This window comes from Folsomia candida, unplaced genomic scaffold (assembly GCF_002217175.1).
Source record: "Folsomia candida strain VU population unplaced genomic scaffold, ASM221717v1 Fcan01_Sc001, whole genome shotgun sequence".
Lineage (NCBI taxonomy): Eukaryota > Metazoa > Arthropoda > Collembola > Entomobryomorpha > Isotomidae > Folsomia > Folsomia candida.
In genome coordinates, this window is record NW_019091193.1 from 11,445,095 (window position 1) to 11,465,968 (window position 20,874).

Below are 20,874 nucleotides of genomic sequence, written 5' to 3' on the forward strand. Positions count from 1 at the left end.
AGTCGTTCATCCACCATCCCACCCACCCGTTCACTCAGACGTGTGCACGTCTTCATCTCATCCTCAAAATCAGGATGCTACAGTGTTGATGGTCCGTCTCTTTGGCTTCAATTATCAACAACCTACACCAAAAGTAAAGAAAGGAACGTTTGGGCTTTTTTTCAAGTATTATCTGAAGTAGTTTTTTTATCAGAGAATGGGACCCGATTCTCAGGTATCGATACTGTTCGAATTTTATATTTCATAGATTCCGGTGTTGAAGTTTATGCATTGTGAAATAATCGATGTAAAATGTTTGCTTCCAAGGGTCGTCATTTGTCTCGAAAAATATTGATACAAATTCTCATCATATTCGGTGTTTTCTTTCCCTTGGAAGTCTCTTGTCATAAGGGTGCCAATAATGAGTCCAATGATCCTGGAGATTATATTGACGGAAATATTAATCTTGGGACGTTGCATGAGAACGGGAGTACTTCTAATGGTGACAGTGATTATGTCACGGGAGAATTTCTGAGGAAAGCCTTGGTGAACCACACTCTGGCCCACGGAGGGGAACAGGACTTGGATCAACTCATCTTCTCCGCCATACCCCAAGGGTCGAAATTAGTTTTGCAAAGTGTGAAGGTGATTGAGACGGATGAGCACGGAAATCCTTTAGAAAAACATAAGAACAAAAGCAACACGGTTCACTGGGATGTCAAAGTCACGAACGCGACGTCAGAACCAGGAGTAGATGACGAAGACGACGAGGATGATGAGGACGATGAGGGGGCGGTGGGGTTTGAACCAGCAGCAATTGGTGGGGCTTCTACGGCGGGACAAAAAATCTACGTGACTCCAGAAATGAAAAGTTCTCAAGATTTAGCAAGTGCTGGGTCTCACTCTCAAGCTAACTACAAGGCGTACGGAACGCAAGAACGAAACAAGGACAAGGTTCAGAAACATCATCACGGAAATGATCAAGGGAAACATCACAAAATTACGAATACAGGTAATTCATGTCTCGAAGCTGATTTCTAAAGTCGATGGTCACGCTATTTTTTCGCACTTTATGTACTTGTTTAAACTTTATATGCATATGTTTAGATACGGATGGAAAGACGGTAACAAATTATCATGGAAAAGAGGACGGTGTAAAAGATTACGCGAAAGATCAAGGGAAATCACAAACCGATGAAGGGGAACGCTATCGAGACACGAAGAAAAAAAACAAAGGACGCAGAGTTTCTGTAATAAAAATAAATAAATAATAATAATAAAATGTCCACCTGCAGATGATAAAGATGTCTCATTTATACGCGCAATTTTTTTCCAGGGGTTTAAGAGAGTGTATCATAAGGAAGAATTTCAGAGGACCGAACACTTTTACGATGATGAAGATGCAAAAAGAATTGCAGAAAGTTACGGCTTGAAAAATAAAAAGGAGGATAGCAAGCATGGAACCAAAGATGATGACCGGAAGTATCATGTAAGTCACTATTGCTGCTACTCCTACGCTGCATGATTATCTGGCAATCTAGTCTAGTTAAGCATGATAACAACCGGCCTAATTTGACACCTCGTGTCCAATTCCGTAATATTACGTCTTTTTTATACTAAAATGAACTATTTCGCTTTGTCTGCTTTCATCATTGTATTGACTAACACGTGCGTTGCATGAGTAGTTTAGGTAGTTATCTATTCCTATGTATCTGTTAGTTGATAACTTTTCGTCATAACACCTGCCGTTTGTAATTTATAGCTATACAATTGTAAAAGCTGCATGATTCTAAAGTTGTAGAATTATTTAATAATACACATTTGTCACAAGATCTATTTTCTAATATCCGTAGTTAAAATCGCTAAAAAGAGAAAACAAAGATTGTAATTTTTTGTAGTTGTTCATGTCAGTGTCGTTCAATAGAATTTACTGCAGACCGTTGCAATATTAGTATTGGGTAAAAAACAAATGCTCAATTTGCGGTTACATAATAATGCATAAAACACCGTATTCATTTCAACCGCATCGCTGTATGCATTATACATGGGATGGGATTGCACAGGTAGACAAAACCTGATAAAAATTCACCTCATTAATTTTTGTGTCAACAGGGTAAAAAAACCGAATACACGGATGGGAAGGAGATAAAAGATGAGAAAGGCACCAGCACCGGATTTAACAAAGGACAACACACGGCCTACAAAGACTCTGAGAAACACCAGCACAATGCACATTATGCCAAATCAAATGCACACGGCTCGCTGAGCGATTACAATCAAAATAATAATCACCCCGAATCCCATGAACAGGGACAACAACAGAAGCACCATCATCCAAGTCATAATTATCACGGATCTTACAGCCACCCAAAAACCACAGTTCGACAACCGAATCCAAACTACACCAATTACTTTATGAACTTCAAGCCTGGCTATCTTCAAACCCATTTTACCCCGTCGTCTAACCCACTCGACAACGCCAACACGATCGCAGTTATGGCCAAAGTTCCATTGACTGCCTCCTTCGTTATGACCGAACCACAAAGGAACGACAAGCACGACTCGTCCTCCGCTTCCTCCACCGACGACCCCTCTGGATTTGTCAATCATGGCGACAACAACAACAACCGGCATTTTAATACGAAAAGTATAAAACCTCGACTAGATAAACCGGATGAAATGAAAATGTACTTTTCTCCACGAAACCGGCATGTTTCCAAGCACCCTCATCCTCCTCCTTCTTCTTCTTCTTCCTCTTCTTCTTCTCACCAGTACCCAGGTTGGGCCAATAATAATTATAATAGTAACAATAACTTTCCAAGGACCACATTCCGAAGCAAGCTTGGCAATGCATCCCATGAAGATACCACGACTAAAAGTAGTCGAATTAACAATTCATCAAGTGATAGATACAGCAGGAAATATCCTATGCTACACACATTACTGGATCCAAACTATGGAGGATATTCAACATTGGTGAAACTACCCGTAAACTACATAAGTCTTGGTGGGGGGGAGGATGCGACAAGATTTTCGCACGGTGCAAATGCGAGTGAGACGACGGTGGGTGACAATTCTACTCCTCAGCCACACGGGGCAGTCTCAGATTATCAACAAGACGATAATAATGATCATGCTGCTGCTGGGTCAATCTCAGAGTCGCCGATTTCATACCATCCTCGACCACCACAACGGCCGCATAGGCCACCGCACCGTCCTCGTTGGATATCTCTTTCGTTGGGCGATTCCGAGCTGGTTAATGACATTCAGTCTAATCCATTTAATCAGCATCCACTTCGGGACAGCGACCTGAGGCTGCTACGCCGACCCCCGCCCACCATTTCGAACATAATGCGAGGAGTGAAGCACAAGTTGGCAAGGCCTCCACAAGGTTATCCACCCCCACACCGATACCCACCGCCCCATCATGGCCAATATGACTCGAGTAAATATCCTCCCAATGTGGTCGTGCTGAACAGCAAGTCAGAAAAGGCACCGCACAACTACAGCGTCCCCGTCGGAGGTGAGTTGGACGGTGGTGACCGCAGCAATCTAGTCTCGGGGGACACTATTGCTCACAACAATGGACAGAAGTTGTCCCCCACGTCATCATTTTCTCTAGGTCAAGGAGGTGGAAGCTATCGTCCCGGCCAAGTGGTCCATGTCACGAACAGAGTCCCGAACAGGACCAGAATGCCACACACACTCCCACCATTCATGAACTCGCTCATGGACTCTGTAGCTAATTTTTTTGGAAATGTTGGTTGATAATGTTATTTAATATACTCCACTAATCAAATTCAGAGCCTTGTGTTTGTACTTTTTACTTTAGTTTTTATGCAATTCTACATAATTATTAAAGCACGAGTGCTTTCTTCTACTTCCTTGTCAGGCAAGTATATACATGGCATATATACATACATAACAAACCGAAGAAACGAGAGCATATTGCATATTTACAATAAAAGTAGGCAAAATTCATAAGTTATCCGGTCTCATTTTTTACACCGCCCTATATTAATAAAATAATATGAAAATGTGTACCAATAATTTTATCCGTTTCATAAAATAAATGTTGTACAACTGTTGGTAAATTAGTATGAGAATTATGCTCTTACATTAATACATCGGTTTACATGCATATCGTGTGTATTATTAAAAGTACAGAAAACTTGTCTTTCTGACCCTGAAAGAGGATAACATAACTCATGATATCACGTTTAACGGTTGATGTTTTTTTTTGTGGACGTGTGACAAAAAACAGTTTGATGGATTCATAATTTTATCCAAAAGGGGTAGTGAGTGAGGAGGAGGCGGCGTAGAAGCGGAGAGGAAATTTTGTGATCAATTTTGATGGTGGTGGTTTTGACGGTGGTGGCTGGTGGTTCTCATAAAAATGAAAAAGTGAAAGTCATAAAAAGCGTCTCTCATTTATTTTTGAGGGGAACGGTAGGCTCGGTCGGGGGCCAGCGTTGAATAAATGAAACACATATATGCGTTCCATGAACTATTTCCTGGGGCTCGATGAGACACGGCGAGGAGTCACCGCATTCAACTCGAGCACTACTTCCGACCGGGCCTACACCCACCAAGTCGTCCCATCCCACTTATCATCGTCCCATAATTTGTCCCCAATGTGCAAAATGGAATATGAAATGCGGAATGTTATCCTAGTTGGAACTTTGGAAGCCTGTTTGAAGCTTTGAAATGATGACGCTTGGGGGCAGTCGAAACAAAAGGGTATTTCTGGATTATGAAAATTTTCGTTTCAGAGGTATGAAAGTAGTCACGAAATGGCTGATTGTCCCCTCTTTGAGCACATCTTTTTTACACACGGTGAATTTGGACTGATTTCATAAAGTGTGTGAGAGTAAGTGTAATATTAAGTACTGAATTGAAGTCCGTTTTGAGGGGAAATATCGCAGCGTTTGTCGTTTGAACTTTCGCCCGCCACAGGTCATCTCGGACCTGAGTCCCATGTGTGGTCAAAGGTCATTTCATCACCCATCCGACCCAGCCAGCCTCACACCGCTCCGCCCCAAGCTCCCTCTCACTCAAAATCTCGAGTGGAAAAAATGAAAAAATTTTGAACAAGCCCCAAGATTGGCGGACCATCAAAAACTTCTTTTTTCTGAAATCAGTAGAAAAGCCAGTCGCCATTTTTACAATTTCCAAATCCCAAAACCTACACTACTGGACATTTTGACTCGCTATATTTTCAACATTTTCATAAACTTTTAAAGAAAAATTCTTCATTTTGTGAAAAAACGGTTGGAAATATGGCCCAACAGCAGCGAGGTGGGGGTTCACATGGGTAAGGCAATCAAAATTTTATAAATACACGCATAAATATAAATATGAAATATTAAGTGACTGAGAGTGACCTGATAATTTTCATTTATCGTATATCTTGGTTGAATAATGTTTCTGGAGTGATGTCTGAGAATTGTATGTTAGTTGTATCATATGCATAGAATTACCTAAATTATTTTTTATCAATCAGAAACTTTCACCGTATAATTTCCAGTATTAAGTATTTTTAGTAATGGAAGTTCGTACTTTAGTGACTGTCGAATGTACACAGAAACATATACGTGCATATATAAGTCATAAGTAAATAATTGTGATACATGTATGTTCTGACCTTTTAAATCACGCTTTTTAACAAAATGGTTTTCATGCTCCCTCAGATCAGATGTTGACATGTCACAACGTCCAATCACTAAATGCATAATTTGTAGCAAAATACATGGTTGCTTAATTAATAAAATTAACTATTTTATATTTTTGTAGGTACTGTCTAAAATGGAGGTTTCATAGCTCGAACGTGTAAGTAATATACAACACTACGGCCATTAGTTTTGAAAATACATGTTAAGAAATAATTATTCACAGGTTGCACATGTTTAACCAACTTCTGCTTAATGAGAGTTTTACCGATGTTCTCGTCGCCTGTGAGGGGAAGGTCATCAAATGTCACAAGGTAATAAATATATATTTTTACACCAAGTGGGTCGATAATGTGCATTGTTTGAGAACCTTAATTAAATTCAAATATAAACAATATAGATGAATCGATCGTTAATATTTAATTTGAATTGTCAATGAAAAATTGAAGTCGCTATGATTTACTACAATCAATTGCAACCTGACTTAAACTTGTATTACATTTTCGTTGCTTAATATACCTCGCCACATATTGGTTTACAGACTATGAATAGCAATAAATGTACCATTTTGATTTACTTAATTGCAGATCGTGCTCTCGGCGTGTTCAAAGTAATAAAAATTTCAGTTTTTGTCACTTATGAAAATCTACGAGATGAAAAATTTCTGATGCGTATTATTAATGTGATTTCAGGTATTTCGAACAAGTATTTTGCGAATACCCACTACAAAATTCAACGCTTGTAATATTAAAAGACATGAAATTTGCGGATGTGCAAGCTATTATTGAATTTATGTATCAAGGCGAGATCAATGTTGCACACGTAAGTGTACCTAAAATACATAATTTTACTTGAAAGAGCTCTTACAATTATGACGGATGATGGTTAATGTTGCGCCATAAATAATTTGTCTTTAAACTCGACAGGATCAATTAGCTTCTTTGTTGAAGGCAGCGGAGAGTTTGCAAGTAAAGGGACTCGCAGGTAATGAGAATCGAAATTTTAGGGCAGTTATTTTTATTTAATTCTAATTTTACAATTCGCTATTAATTAATATAAACAGACATTACGGGCGCTGGAGGAGGCGCCGGTGCTACTGCGGCAGCAGTTACTGGGAATAATAAGGATGATCATGCCGAGTTCATTGGAGGGGATACGGGAGGAGAGGACTCAGCACCCCCTTCTCCGCCAAGTATTTGTATGGAAGGAAATTCCGATGGAGGTGGTTCCTTACAAGAGTCTCCACCAAAAAGAAAGCGTGGAAGACCTCCCATGAGCATGGATGGTCCGTATTCTACATAAATAAAAACTATGTTTATACTTTGAAAAGTGATACTGACCGTTGATTTAGATGGAATGAGTATGAGCATGTCGACAGGCCCTACTCAAATCTTGACCGAAGGGTCACAAATGTATGAAGAATTTCCAGTTGGAAACTTATTGGATTCCCACTTCGCATTGCCAGCTAGAGCTAGAAAACCTAATAGTAACAAACGAAAAACGATGATGCCGGGCATTGGAGAAATCGAACAAGGAGATGATGATGATAATGATGACGGTGACTTGGGAATCATGGAAGGTATGCGGGATGTTATGTCGCCACAATTTCACGAAACTGCTAACTAAACTAATAATATTTTTATAGGTGATGATGAAGTTACTGAAGGTAAGTGATGTTTTATATTTTATAAACTACAAGTATTAATTAATGAAACGCTTCGAATTATTTTTGTTTGATAAACTTCTTATCTCTTACCTGAAATGCCTAATTTCTACTTTATAGATGACGTCCAAAATATTGTTAAAATGACTGAGTATATTGAAAAGTAAGAAGCATAATATTGAATTGAAGTATAAAATAAATAACAAATATCAGCATTTCTTACAAAAAAATACTTAAATATTACTAGGGGAGGTTCTCGTCCTCAATTCTGGGAAGAGCCCACAACAAGAAAAATCATGAACGTAAGTTGCAAATATACATAGGTATATAATCTATATGGTTTTATTTATTTTATTCTTAGATCGGTATTATTCAGAATAAATATTTAATTTCAGGCAATTCGATCCAAAAAAATGGAAATGAAATCAGCGTAAGTCAGATAATGAGTTTGATCATCGTTTGAGAATAGTGGTTACTTTGAATAATTATGTACTTATTTCTACAATTTGTAGTGCAGAGATTTTGGGAGTTTCATATTCAACGCTGTACTCGAGATACCGTGAGGTACAGTTCAGTCCTTTTAACTTGAAGTTTAAATTAATTTTGACGTGTAGATGTGTAATTTTGTCGATTATGATTCTCATTCAGCTTCACGGATATTTAAAAATGCCTCATCATTCGGATACAAATTTCAATTACTAGTAAGTATTTTAAATCAATTTCACTCACAACCTCTTAAGACACCTAATATGATAAACTTCTATTATACTTAAAATTGTTATCACTTTATAAATATTCTTATTTTATCCAGCCAAGTACTAAATTTATTACGAGCGGGACAAATTACTTTATCGGATGCAGCAAAGAGTAAGCACATATACAAGTTTTGGGTGCGGGTGCGCACTAATATCTACTGGCTTATCCATATTTACTTATTTTGTACAGGGTTGAACATTCACGAGAAGACTCTTGGGGCTTATCTAAGCTCCACAATCACGCCCAAAAAACCACGCGTATCTATTACTCCTTCGACTTCTAGTAACAATGACCCACAAACATTTGGAATGGTAACGTCAATCATAAATATAATCAATTTGCAACTAAATAAAAGACTTGTTCAAAGTTATTTAAACTCAATTACTTGTAAAGAAAAAAACTAATGTTTGTATCAATTATAACATTTCAGAATTTATTGGAACAAGTAACTCTACAGGGAACCCAAATTAGTAATGTCCTTGAAAAGCAACAATTGAATTACGACGAGGACGACGATGATTCCGACCATGATCAGGATCATGGTCCACCCCCTGGATCCTCCTTGCAACAACTAGAAATGAAACAAGAAGGTGATCAAGGAGATGGTTGGTCTCGTTAATAGTGACCCCTATACGCTGCTACTCAGATTATTAGGGTACCAAACTTTTCGCGAACCCTAAAAGCGAAGCATTTCCATCCACCACGTATAATAGACATTTAACAAAAGCATTTGATCGTGCGGTAGTGAACTAGGCTAGTTGTGTTATTATTCAGCTTTATTATACTATTCTACAGTTAGAAGACGATAAGAAACATTTCACGCGCCACACTTATGCAATGGTAAGGTTTTTAGATTTGTAAGGATAAGCAGGGATTAGTTAAATAAAATTGATCAGTGTACCAAGTTATAAATATATAATTATATATATATATTATATGTACAGGTTAGTATGTTTCACATTCTTTTGTAACCGTACTAGACAATTTGACAAATTATTCAACTACAACATAGTCATGCAGATATGAACAACAAATTTGTTTCGGGCCATTATTTTATTCCGATCGACTTTACTTTGATCGATTATTATACGGACATGTCTGTCAAGCCTACAAGACTAGGTAGGCATTTTTGAGTCATTCACAATTTACAACGGTGTAATAGATTTTCAATATTTTTGTTAAGTAGATATGTTTCTTGAATGTCTTTTCATAATTATGATGAGTATGACTATTGAGAGATCAACGAGCGGTATTTGAGTGCAGTTGTCATAAGTAAGTACGTTTAATACGGTGTCATACTATGTTTACCTATGCACAATTCTTGTGCTAAAGAATACTTTTTGCAACCAAAAATCAATAGTGGTAGAAAAAGGGGTTTATAAATTTCTTAATTTATATTATAGTACACAAGTGTCAGTATGAGAGTATATTAGCGACATATTATTATTTATCTTGTTGAATTGATTATTAACTAACAATGGAACCTTTTTTCAAGCTACACGAGATAAGCTTAGTGACATATGCTAAAAAATCAAGCTAAAAATTAGAAATGACGTGGTACTTATCTTTCCGTTGAATGGGCACTTGGAGGTCAAATATTTGAAAGCAAAGTTCACAGCAGGGTTCGGAAAAACCCGGGGTTTTACTGTGAAAACAACTACCCAGGGGTTTTACTGGGTTTTACTGGGTTTTGGGGTTTTACTGGGTTTTACTTGGTTTTACTCAATGTTTGGGGTGAAGTCATAAAACTTAGAATGTTACGTCAATTTGCTAAATTAATGAATTTTATCAAGATTTATCAAAAATCAAAATTTATTACACATTATGTTTACACATTATCAATTCAAAATGCCAGGAACACAAGAAAAATACGAATTTGATCAAACTCCAAGTTAAGCTGTAAATTGTGATTTTTAGGTCATAAACAAAAATTCGAAATAAATAGAGAAATTTGCGGAATATTAATCAGAGTACTTAATTCGAGTTAGATATGCACCAGCAAACTGATTCTATTAATTTATCTATTTGAATTTGAGATAAAAGTTAGTAAAACCCGAGTAAAACCCAGTAAAACCCCTTTAACATAGTAAAACCCGCTGGGTTTTATTAATTTACGACCCAGTAAAACTCAGTAAAACCCCAACCCAGTAAAACCCGGGGTCGGAATACCCTGGTTCACAGTAGCGGCAGGTTTTTTTCTCAAGCGGGTGAGCGGAGGAGTGAAAATTTTCTCCTTCGAGGTCACTCTCGCACGCTCGCACTTCATTCAATGCATATTATTTTTGACAAAATTTCACAATCTCGTAAATTGGTGTATACATTCATCTAATTTTATATTTTCTTTTTAAAATCCTACTATCCACCGATCCGTAATAAAAAAGTGCCGATAGGTTCAATAAATTATTATTATTTATATTATAAATTAAAATTATAAATCGAATATTATCCTCGAAAACCGCAGAGATGACTACTAAAAATTATAACTGCGTCTAATTATTTAATTAATGTATTAATTAATTAGAAATCATAATCCTTAAAGTTGACTTATTTTTATTGCCACATTTCGTTGTATATTTTTGGAAATGCATACTAGTAACGAAACTAGCGCGACAGTGAAGGGAGCGGAGTGACTTCGAAGGAGAAAATTTTCACTACTCCGCTCGCCCGCTTGAGAAAAAACAGGCCGCTACTGTGAACTTTGCCCTCAAATATTTGACCTCCAAGTGCCCATTCAACGGAAAGATAAGTACCACTTCATTTCTTATTTTTAGCTTGATTTTTTAGCATATGTCACGAAGCTTATCTCGTGTAGCTTGAAAAAAGGTTCCATTGTAAGAGACTTGTAATAATACTTTAAGAAAAACTATCTGCAAGAGATTGCAACCTATTCCAAAAAATGAAAGAATTTGTATCATCGTTGTTAGAATTGGATGATCTCAGGGAATAATTTACTTAAGAAGAAGGGGTTACAATACAACGATGACAAGTTATTCTCGTATATGAAATTGTTTAAGACAACGATGTTTTTTTTATTTCCTTACATGTCGGACAAATCTTACTTATCTGAGATACCTTCTTATTTGCTCACTTTGAAAATTGATAAAGTTTTAGTGATGTGTTCACACTTTGTTGATTTATAGCTCTAAAGATAATAGCTGGACGATAGCACGTTATGTAAGATGTTGTAAATCCCGTTTGGCTGGTGCACATCCTAATGAATCCGAAGCACAAATCTATAGAGTATATATTGACCTTCTGTATCTAACTAATTGAAATGAGTGAGTAATTTTAAATGTCCCGTAAGCTGTGCGTTTAAACGTGAAAAATCATTGACTGCTGCCATATTTTGCAAACATTATTATTTTCTGTCAGAAATCAAAAAGTGCAGCTTTATGTTAATTATACTTCGGCTAATAAAAATTCCGTTGAAGCATATACAACAAAAATCCCACTTGAAATGCTATTTTCTTCAACTATGTTCAACTAAAAGAAATGTTTGCGAATAATATATGTTCTAAATAATTCTAACCTGAGATTTTGTAACAATTAATATTTTAATTTGTAATGCATATATTTACTAATATAACACAATTAACGTACAAAAACCACCTTTCTTTCATATACTCGTATTTTCTTCACTGAGTTATACACTATCACTATACAAGAAGGTTAATTAAATAAAATAAGCAAGATACATTACGTTTAAAAAATAGCAATGCTTATTTTTCATAAAGACCATACCACAAGTAAGAATGGCAAACAATATTTATTGATTCAATTGTGACATTTTATTAACTCGCACGAGGTACAAAATGAGCCAAAAGTGCAAGTCTTTTTCGCATCGATTTCACCAAATTGCACATAAAAAATTACAAATTCAGTTTTGGGTGGGGGGATTAATATAGCATAGCTGTTTTTGAATTATATTCAACCACACCCCCTTCAAAAATTGGGGAAGAAAATTGGGAAAAATGAGAAGGTCAATGTACACTCGGTACAGAAAGAAGTAGATACCAACTTGCATTTGACATTTGACTTCCCTCATGAATATGAACATTTTGATGCATCAAGACTTTCAAAATTCGAAAATTGGCGGTTTTTCGACCTACATATAAATCGTTAAAAAAGTGACCTTAGCGGTCATTTCGCGGCTGACAACCTGATGCCAGATTTTTCTTCGTCAGAAGTGCCACATTTTCCGCTTTTGTTGTCCGCTGCGAAATGACCGCTACCATGACTTTTTTGGGGTCAAAGTTTCTGAGGGAGGGGCTTATACGGCAGGAGCCGTAACAATGTATAGGTATTTATGATATACATAAAGGTAATTACATAGAAGCTATTAAAACAGCCTCAAATCGCCCCAAATTTAAAACTTAAGCTTTTCTGAATTTATAATGATGATATGCATTCGAAAATTAACGCTATGAGGCTTATCAACGAAGTTATCAATTTTTCAGATAAGCAAATTTAGTTTATCCAAATCGCCCCAAACTTAAAACTTAAGCTTTTCTGAATTTATAATGATGATATGCATTCGAAAATTAACGCTATCGGGCTTATCACTGCGCTTATCAGTTTTTAAGATAAGCAAATTTAGTTTGTCCAAATCTCCCCAAATTTAAAACTTAAGCTTATCTGAATATATAATGGTAGTATCCACTCGAAAATAAACGCTATCGGGCTTATCACTGCGCTTATCAGTTTTTAAGATAAGCAAATTCAGTTTGTCCAATTCGCCCCAAATTTAAAACTTAAGCTCAACGATTTATCAACTGAACCAACTCGTGTAAGAGATGAAAAGCATCTCAACACGAGTTGGTTCATAATCCCGGTAAACAATTTGAAGAGAGTGAGAAGTGAGACGGACCACCATACGGCACTGGCAACGACAGTCAGCGGTGGTGGTGGATACCCACCAGAATCCGAGTCTCACTCTGCCTTTCGCTAAATAATGGAAACTGCGTTTGTGAAACGGTTGGGCTGGTTCAGCTCACGATTCAATTAAATTATCCATGCAATAACAATGCTTTTCATTAATTGAGAATGAAAATTTAAGTGGATCAATTTAAATATCTGCACGTTGAATTGAGTTGCATGTCGCACACTTTCTTCAGACCCCGAAAATAACATGCAATAACTATGCAAATGAAGACGCTATAAGGAGCACAAAAGTCCATATGCATGATTTTACAAGTGTTGCTTGAATGGAATTGGTTCTGATTTGGTACGTGGAACCACCTTGGAGTTTCATCCGGGAGAAAGCTCGAGATCTGAACGACTTTCCCCGATGTCTTCTCTCTTCCCTTTCCACCTAGAAAACCAAGAAGCCGGAGAGAACGATAGATTCATTCGCTTTACTTCCTAAATATATTATTTAGAAGTTGGTCAACTACAACGTGTCCGGACCTCCATTGTCAATTAGTTCTAGTTGATTTGCTTCACTTCAAGAACATTGGTACCACCAGTATCCACTGTAAGTGCTCCGTTATCCGTTACTATTTGTATTGAACTCCAAAGCTATTTATACTCGAAAGTGTTCTTTGTTCATCAAAATATCCACGGCACTACTTTCTTAAATATCATGACCGAAATTATAGGTTTGGGTAGCAATATAATTGCCCAAAACATCCTTACTCGAGCATTGTACATACTTGTGGCTATTTTGCATTTAATAGTCTTTTGTCAGCCAATTTGATTATGAAAGTGCAACGTAAGTGAGTCACGCATTTTCTGTTGAGGACTAAACAAGACTTACACGATGTTTTTGTCGATATGCATGTCATGAATTGTTAGTTGAATTTTCATTGAAAGCTGAAATCCAATCTAATAAAGAGGAAACTATTATGAGTCTTGTTGAGCATGGATTCGTGAAATGTGCAATGTCCTGGGTCGCGTCGTGTGCATGGCTATTGACTGATTTTTTACACTAAATTTCATAATCGTTGATATGTATATTCGCATTTTTCTGTGCGAGTGATGACGCAGCAGTGGATGCGGATGAAGTGAATACTGGTTGGATGTGTAAAGCTATAATAATAAGTAAATACATAAAATTGATGATATTTCAATTCATCTCTCTATAGTGCAAGTAATGGTGAGAATTTGGTATTTAATTCAATCCCCTGCTTCCGGTGGTGATTCGCAGGCGGCATTATGACTTATGTATTGTACCCTGTCCTCAATTCCAGGTTGGTTTGTAAAGCAAGTTTTCATCCAATTCTACACAACCTGTTTGATATTACTTGGCGTACTACATATTTGAATTATGTACGTTATTGAACTAGCTTCATTTGAGAAGTGGCAAGGAAAACAAAGTCGATGATAGAGCAGAAGCATGGAATTATAGTATCGATATATAACATAGCTGACTTTCCTGATTGACTTGGTCTCTAGAATGAATTTCTCTACTTTTTTGTCTTGTTCTTTGCATGACAACCAACGGTTCAAATGTGGTAAGATATACATACAACACAAATAATGCGAAGGAAACCTGTTCATTCATTGCTCGCTACACTTATTTATTTAGTTGATTCATTATTGCTGTAGTTGCTGCTGCTGCTGCTTCCTCGTCCTTAAACGCTATAACTTTTGGCAAAGAATATTCTTGCTGTGAGTGTACGTACGTATAATAATAATATCCCCATCGGACTCATCTTATGAATAATCTATTATCTTAAATCATTAATTCATGGAATGGGGTGGATAAAAAGCTGGTCAATACATACGTAGAAGAGCATGCATATTTCGGTGCTTCATAAATTATAAGTCATTAGTGGGGTGTGTATATGTAGACTGTAATGAGTTGGGTAAAGTCAATCAATTTCTCATTGCCTGAATTTTTCAAACAGAAGCCAAGCCAACGGACACGGACTTTTTTTCAATTTCCTTGAACATGTACTAAATATGGACTCTACTTCGTACAGTTCATATTCAAGAATCCCAGTTTGTAATTTACTTTTTGCTACGCATTTTGCACTGTGGATTCTTGGGAGAGAATAACTTGACCGAACAGAAGACGAGACGATACGAGACATCATATCCTGTCCAGCAGTATTACTTGGAGAAGACGGATTGAAACAACTATTCATTTGCGATAGACATTTATGCACATGGAGCGACAGGAAAAAGTTTTGCCTTTTGGAACGCCAAAACATTTGTCTACTTTGCTCAGATTGTACATCTATGCTCTGCATGGGTATTTCATTGAAGTCAGTTTTACCGCAATTTGGGATTTTTTTCTAACTACAAAAAGTTGGAAGCTGGCAGGTAAGTTAGATATTAATACAGGGAAGTCTGGAATACAAAGTGCCAATACAACTTCAAGCGTTTATAAAAATTGTAAAATAATTTTGCAGGATGCTCCAGTTTGTGGTCTCTCTTGATTTACGGCACGTGTGGATTAGCGTTGGAAAAGATGAGCTACTTTCTCCATCGTAAGGAGATCTCGATAGCGTTCCGATCAATTGCGTACCTGCTCACCGTCTACTTTTGGGAGGTATGTATGTATGCAGTACGAAACCACTGCCAAAATATTTTTAAAACTGCAATTTTGTGCATACTTGCTAACTAGTGGGTACTTATGTGTTACAGTTCACTTCTGGCTACATTCTGACCTATTTTAATGCTTGTCCATGGGACTACTCGTACGTTATTTATTTGTTCCTCAACCAGCTTGCAATAAGTAAATGATTTGTATGTAATTTGAATTTAACTTTTGCAGGGAATTCAGCTACAATATCGGAGGACTGGTGACTCTGGAATATGCGCCATTCTGGGTAAAATCAATTAAATAATTAAACTAAACACAGCTCTTGGTAACCTACATAATATTAACTTTAGCTCATTGCTGGTTTGGCCACGGAGCGAATCATCTTGGGGAAACTGGAGCACATCCGGTGGTCCGACGACAGTCCAGACTCACGCGTAAAGATATCTACGTCAATGTCTTCAAACGGAGCAAGCCGAGGGAAAGCCAAGCACAAAAGACAAAGTTAGATTATTGTTGCTGACAATCATACTCGTTCTCATTACAAACAAATTCCAGATCTTCTCAACATTTCCATTATTGCAATATTAGAAAGATACTTGAGACGATTTTTTAAGTATTCCACTTTGTAGATAAATATACAACGCTCGCAGGAATTTATATATATTTTTTAAATAGTTTGTTTCAAGTGGGAGAAATTTAACGAAACTCAAATGAAGTGTTCGGCCTCGTAACGCTCCATTATATCTAATCTCAGGTCGCATGCTGAGAAAAGGAAAGTGAAGGAGAGTTTTAGAATAATTTATGCATACATACATCGACAAATTTAATAATGTGAATTCTATTTTTTTCACACATGAAAATGGTGTTTTTGTTCCCGCATTATGTCGAATGTGAATGCCAAGTAAACAATAGTATTATTAATTTCGAAAACCTACAGTAAACGTGCTTCATGGAAAGCCATGCAGCAAAAGTTCAAAGTATACCAAGTCATTAATATCATTTATGTACATATATGTGAAATGTAATGAATATATGTACACACTACATATTTATGTTATTGATAATTACATGAAGCAATAATAAAACTAGAAGACTCCACTTATTAGCAACAGCTCAAAATTGAAATCAATGATTCAAAAATTTAATTCATACATGCTTAACTCATTTAATTATAATTAAATACTATAGTATCATCCAACACTAATTAGAAAGTTCATTATACAATTCGCTTAAAAATATTTACTAGGTCGATAGACCGAGTTATCTCATTTATTGTCATGTTTTTATGCTGTTCACGTGTATTATACAGCTCTATGTTTACGTCTAGTGTTGTTTGGTATTCATTTGAATGAACCCTAAAAAAGATGCTGCATGCATAAACCAGCATCATATTGCATGATTCATATATAGGATAGGAACCTAAAATCCACTTTAACCATATAACTGTCGAGTTGGTATGATACTAATAAACATGTGATTGTTCAACTAAACTTCAACTAATTCAAGTGTAGTTTCGTCGTCTTGTGACAGTGTATGCTATAGCAAAGAATAATAACTTGCGTATAAAATAAGGTTCACAAATTTCAAACAAATTGAGAATATGGTGAGGGCTTGGCATATCGATGAGTCCAAATTGGACGAAAACAAGCTAGAATTGTCAGAGAATGAGAGAGAACTTGTGAATTTGGAGGATTTGAAGGAACACACGGGAGTTTTATACTGGAAAGTAAGGCAAAATTTTGTAACCCCCTTTTACAGTCCTATTTTAAGTGTAAAGTAAAAGTTTTTAATTTTAACTCGAAAGTTTTGAAAAAATAAGTTTGTCTCTTATTAGCTGAACGCAGATACTTACAATGAGGATGGAACTTTGGACGAAATTCGAAAATGTCGAGGATATACATATGCAGATGAGATCGAAGTTTCTTCTAAGACGTTGCCCAACTTTGATGTCATGGTAGAATAGCATACGCTTATGTTTATAAATACATATTGCATGGTACTGAAGGACGCTGAGGATGAGTTCGTTTTGTTTGAATAGATCAAAAAGTTTGCATCGGAGCATCTGCACACAGACGAGGAAATAAGGTTCATTTTGGCTGGGAAAGGTTATTTCGACGTTCGGGATGCAAATAGCGATGACTGGATTCGAATAGAGGTTGTGGGTGGAGACTTGATCATCCTCCCGGCTGGAATTTATCATAGACTTGTTCTGGATAAGGATCGGTACATTAAAGCCAAACGTGTAAATAAATAAATCTTATCTAAACATTTACATGCCTGGGACGCGGGCACAAAAATAATTTCTTCAGAATGATGTTAAGGGCTCATTTTTGGACAGAATGGAAAATGGATCCGCAAATATGTGGGGAATGGGTTTCTCCACAGAATTACGGATCCCTTTTCCATTCTCTCCAAAAATTAGCCCTTAACATCATTTTTTAGAAATTCACTGTCCCAGGCACGGTTAAATATGATCTATGTAGACTTACAGTCAATGGAAAAAGTATTGGCAACCCCCACGCCAGCTAAATAAAATTGGCTGTAGCCTTGGAATGCATTATACAATTGGCATGAAAATTTGTACGCATTTAGCAAATATAATGTAGTTTTCGATTATAATCATGTTTTATTGATTAAAATTAGATTAACACAGTTTTTGAATAATTTGTTGGAAAATTTGCAAAATTAACCCGCAAAAAGTATTGGCAACCCTTAGCTTAAAAAATTATAAATCAATAAAACGCAAATTTTATTGCGACAAACTGCTTCTAGTAATACATATCACCTCCCCTCGACACAATAAGAGCAGAAATACGCATTGTAATTGATTGGAAAAATCTTTTTATAACGCTTGTTAACATGTCTGCCTAATCTTCGTTCGAAATTTTGGCCAGCTCGTTTTTTGACGAGTGGTTTTCCATCAGTCTCTCCTTTCTCAACCCAGACAATCAGATTCACATCGGTAGACTGTTCAACCAACGAGAGAAGCTTAACCTCGTAGAGCCCCAAAAACTTGCATTGCTAATTTGGCTACATATTTGTGGTCACTGCATTTTTAGAACATTAAATTCCTTCCTAGGTCAGGTTTTTGCCAAATAATTTCAAATTATCGCTTGGAATGATTATTTAGACCTCATTGGTCATAACTTCATCGATAATGACCAGCTAACTACGCAACGACCTAGTCATTCAACCCCAAACCATAATCGATCCTCCTCCGAGCTTGACTCCCAGACGGCAGCATTCATTTTTGAGAGCCTCATTTTGCATCCTCCAAACTCTAACCATCGAACCCGCACCGAATAAGTTAAATTTACTTATGTGAGACCACTAGACCCTTCTTCATCCATTGGAAGTCTATTTTGGGTGGTATTTAGCTGATTTAAATACCTTGAGTTGGTTCGTTTCGGGGCCTTCTCTTCTATGGGGCTACTGGACCCTAAAACCCCTTGGTAGGATTTTTGATTGATCACCATATTGTATGAAATATTGACTCCACAGTTGGTTCTCAAATTCTAATTGGTTTTGGATGTTGAAATCTTCCGATTTCAAGTAATTTATTGCTTGATTCATCATTTGCCTTTGGGCGAAGGTGACTTTTTTCTTCCGCAACCATGGAAAAGCAGAAACTAAAATTGCCATTTTATATTTCTTGGCTACATTTCCAATAGTAAATATGAAAAAGTATGTGTTCCATTGATTTTTAGATATCCAGGTTTTTTTTGCGAAAAATAAATGAATATTTCTCGCCGCGCCAAAAATAGCTCGTTTGGTGTCGCCATTTTGATTCCAGACAACACAACTGCTGACTTAAAATGTAGCTATCGTCATATTTTGTCACCTAATTAACTTACCGTAATGAAATGTGGTAGGTGATTAAGAAAATTGTTCCGCGTAATTAATTTGGCCACATGTTGCCAATACTTTTGGCGGGTTAATTTTGCAAATTTTCCAACAAATTATTTAAAAACTGTGTTAATCTAATTTTAATCAATAAAACATGATTATAATCGAAAACTACATTATATTTGCTACATGCGTACAAATTTTCATGCCAATTGTATAATGCACTCCAAGGCTACAGCCAATTTTATTTAGCTGACGTGGGGGTTGCCAATACTTTTTCCATTGACTGTATATTAGAATATAAATTATAGTTTTTCATTGGAGCGCCAGTATGGACCGCACATGAAAGAGGTAATCCGATAACCCATGGCTTATCGGATGAAATGGATTCTCGTAAAGCATATCTTGCAAAATATAAGAAGCCAGTTTCTTCATAAACAACCAGGAATTTGATATTGTGAATACATGTATGAATTATGTATAAATTTAAAATTATACATAATTACATGTGTATGATTCACCCAACATAAGATATTAACCTTCCATATTTTGGACATATGTAAAAATAAAATCATAAACAAATTCGTTTCATAATTACCGAGGTGTTTTACAACGGTACATAATACGCTGAATAAATAACTATATATGTACGTACTTATGCCACTTTCCAGTCCTGGATGGATAATGCTAACGAGCAAGTTAAATAAGTCTTACTTTGCCACGCGTACATTTATTTTCTCATTTCTCTCAATTTCCCTTTAATTTACAGGGGGAGTGGTTGCATATAGTTTTAAAATTATTGTGCCAAATGTGACTCATAGTTTCATTATTAATTATTTTTTAATACGTTGACATCGATGCGCCACGAGTTTGACCATGTTCACAATATGTTTTTTTTTACATATAAGTACGAAATTACTTACGAAATTACTATATCTTTTAAATTCATCTTTCCATTTTTAACCTCATTGCACGCATTGGACAACTTGAACCCTCTCGACGAGAACCTCGCAACCAGAAATGAAGTACATTCATGAATGAAGGCAGATGGCTTCCAGTTTAACATTTTTAGAATGTGAGCCTAGATTTAAAACAAGACGATGCAATGCTCAGAAATAATACGAATTTCATATGAATTGTTCATGATGAAAATTTGGATGGAATCGTACAATATGACTTAATTATCAAAGTTTGAACAATGTTGGTACGGTTTGCAAAAAATAGTCTGAGTAAATATTTATTTCGCTAAGCATGCATGTGATGTATGTAGATAGAAGTAAGCAAATAAGATTATGCAGATTCCATGTAATTATTGTTAACCACCGGAAAATTGTACAATTAAGCCGTTTAAGCAAACACAAAGCGATTTCCTAAAACCTCCAAGTATAATTAATAAATAATAATTAGGCTTGCCTATAGGAAAGCATAAATTATAGCTCTATACGATTTTTTATGACGCAATTAGTGATTTT

General features: G+C 36.3%; 4 protein-coding genes across 10 annotated transcripts; all 4 read left to right on the plus strand.

The window, feature by feature from the left end:
* The first annotated feature begins 31 nt into the window (after positions 1-31).
* Positions 32-4,073, plus strand: LOC118434055 (probable serine/threonine-protein kinase DDB_G0282963). The gene is made up of 5 exons (XM_035846777.1): positions 32-214; positions 307-991; positions 1,087-1,229; positions 1,316-1,468; positions 2,092-4,073. The coding sequence occupies exons 1-5, from the start codon at positions 197-199 to the stop codon at positions 3,745-3,747; spliced, it is 2,655 nt and encodes an 884-aa protein (XP_035702670.1). The 5' UTR covers positions 32-196; the 3' UTR covers positions 3,748-4,073.
* Positions 4,074-4,808: 735 nt separating this feature from the next.
* LOC110859425 (protein tramtrack, beta isoform) lies at positions 4,809-11,777 on the plus strand. Of its 4 annotated transcripts, XM_035850653.1 has the most exons (19): positions 4,809-5,293; positions 5,773-5,808; positions 5,875-5,962; positions 6,236-6,258; positions 6,341-6,470; positions 6,575-6,632; positions 6,712-6,933; positions 7,000-7,227; positions 7,294-7,314; positions 7,432-7,474; positions 7,559-7,613; positions 7,707-7,741; positions 7,824-7,875; positions 7,960-8,012; positions 8,123-8,178; positions 8,257-8,378; positions 8,498-9,339; positions 9,471-9,521; positions 10,926-11,777. In XM_035850653.1, the coding sequence occupies exons 1-17, from the start codon at positions 5,259-5,261 to the stop codon at positions 8,684-8,686; spliced, it is 1,446 nt and encodes a 481-aa protein (XP_035706546.1). In that variant the 5' UTR covers positions 4,809-5,258; the 3' UTR covers positions 8,687-9,339; positions 9,471-9,521; positions 10,926-11,777. The 4 variants fall into 4 exon arrangements, with proteins under 4 accessions (XP_035706546.1, XP_021964078.1, XP_035706523.1 ...); XM_022108386.2 differs by having other exon boundaries at positions 8,498-9,521; XM_035850630.1 differs by lacking the exon at positions 9,471-9,521.
* A 2,766-nt stretch (positions 11,778-14,543) lies between these two features.
* On the plus strand, positions 14,544-16,681 carry LOC110857206 (transmembrane protein 229b). Its single transcript, XM_035850848.1, has 5 exons — positions 14,544-15,333; positions 15,423-15,562; positions 15,658-15,710; positions 15,788-15,842; positions 15,907-16,681. The coding sequence occupies exons 1-5, from the start codon at positions 15,171-15,173 to the stop codon at positions 16,060-16,062; spliced, it is 567 nt and encodes a 188-aa protein (XP_035706741.1). The 5' UTR covers positions 14,544-15,170; the 3' UTR covers positions 16,063-16,681.
* A 308-nt stretch (positions 16,682-16,989) lies between these two features.
* On the plus strand, positions 16,990-20,060 carry LOC110852368 (1,2-dihydroxy-3-keto-5-methylthiopentene dioxygenase). Of its 4 annotated transcripts, none has more exons than XM_022100432.2 (4): positions 16,990-17,282; positions 17,391-17,510; positions 17,595-17,798; positions 19,700-20,060. In XM_022100432.2, exons 1-4 carry the CDS (start codon positions 17,157-17,159, stop codon positions 19,763-19,765), a joined length of 516 nt encoding a protein of 171 aa, XP_021956124.1. In that variant the 5' UTR covers positions 16,990-17,156; the 3' UTR covers positions 19,766-20,060. The 4 variants fall into 4 exon arrangements, with proteins under 4 accessions (XP_021956124.1, XP_021956133.1, XP_035706707.1 ...); XM_022100441.2 differs by having other exon boundaries at positions 16,991-17,282; positions 17,595-17,779; positions 19,714-20,060; XM_035850814.1 differs by having other exon boundaries at positions 16,991-17,282; positions 17,595-17,779; positions 19,700-19,817.
* The last annotated feature ends 814 nt before the right edge of the window (positions 20,061-20,874 follow it).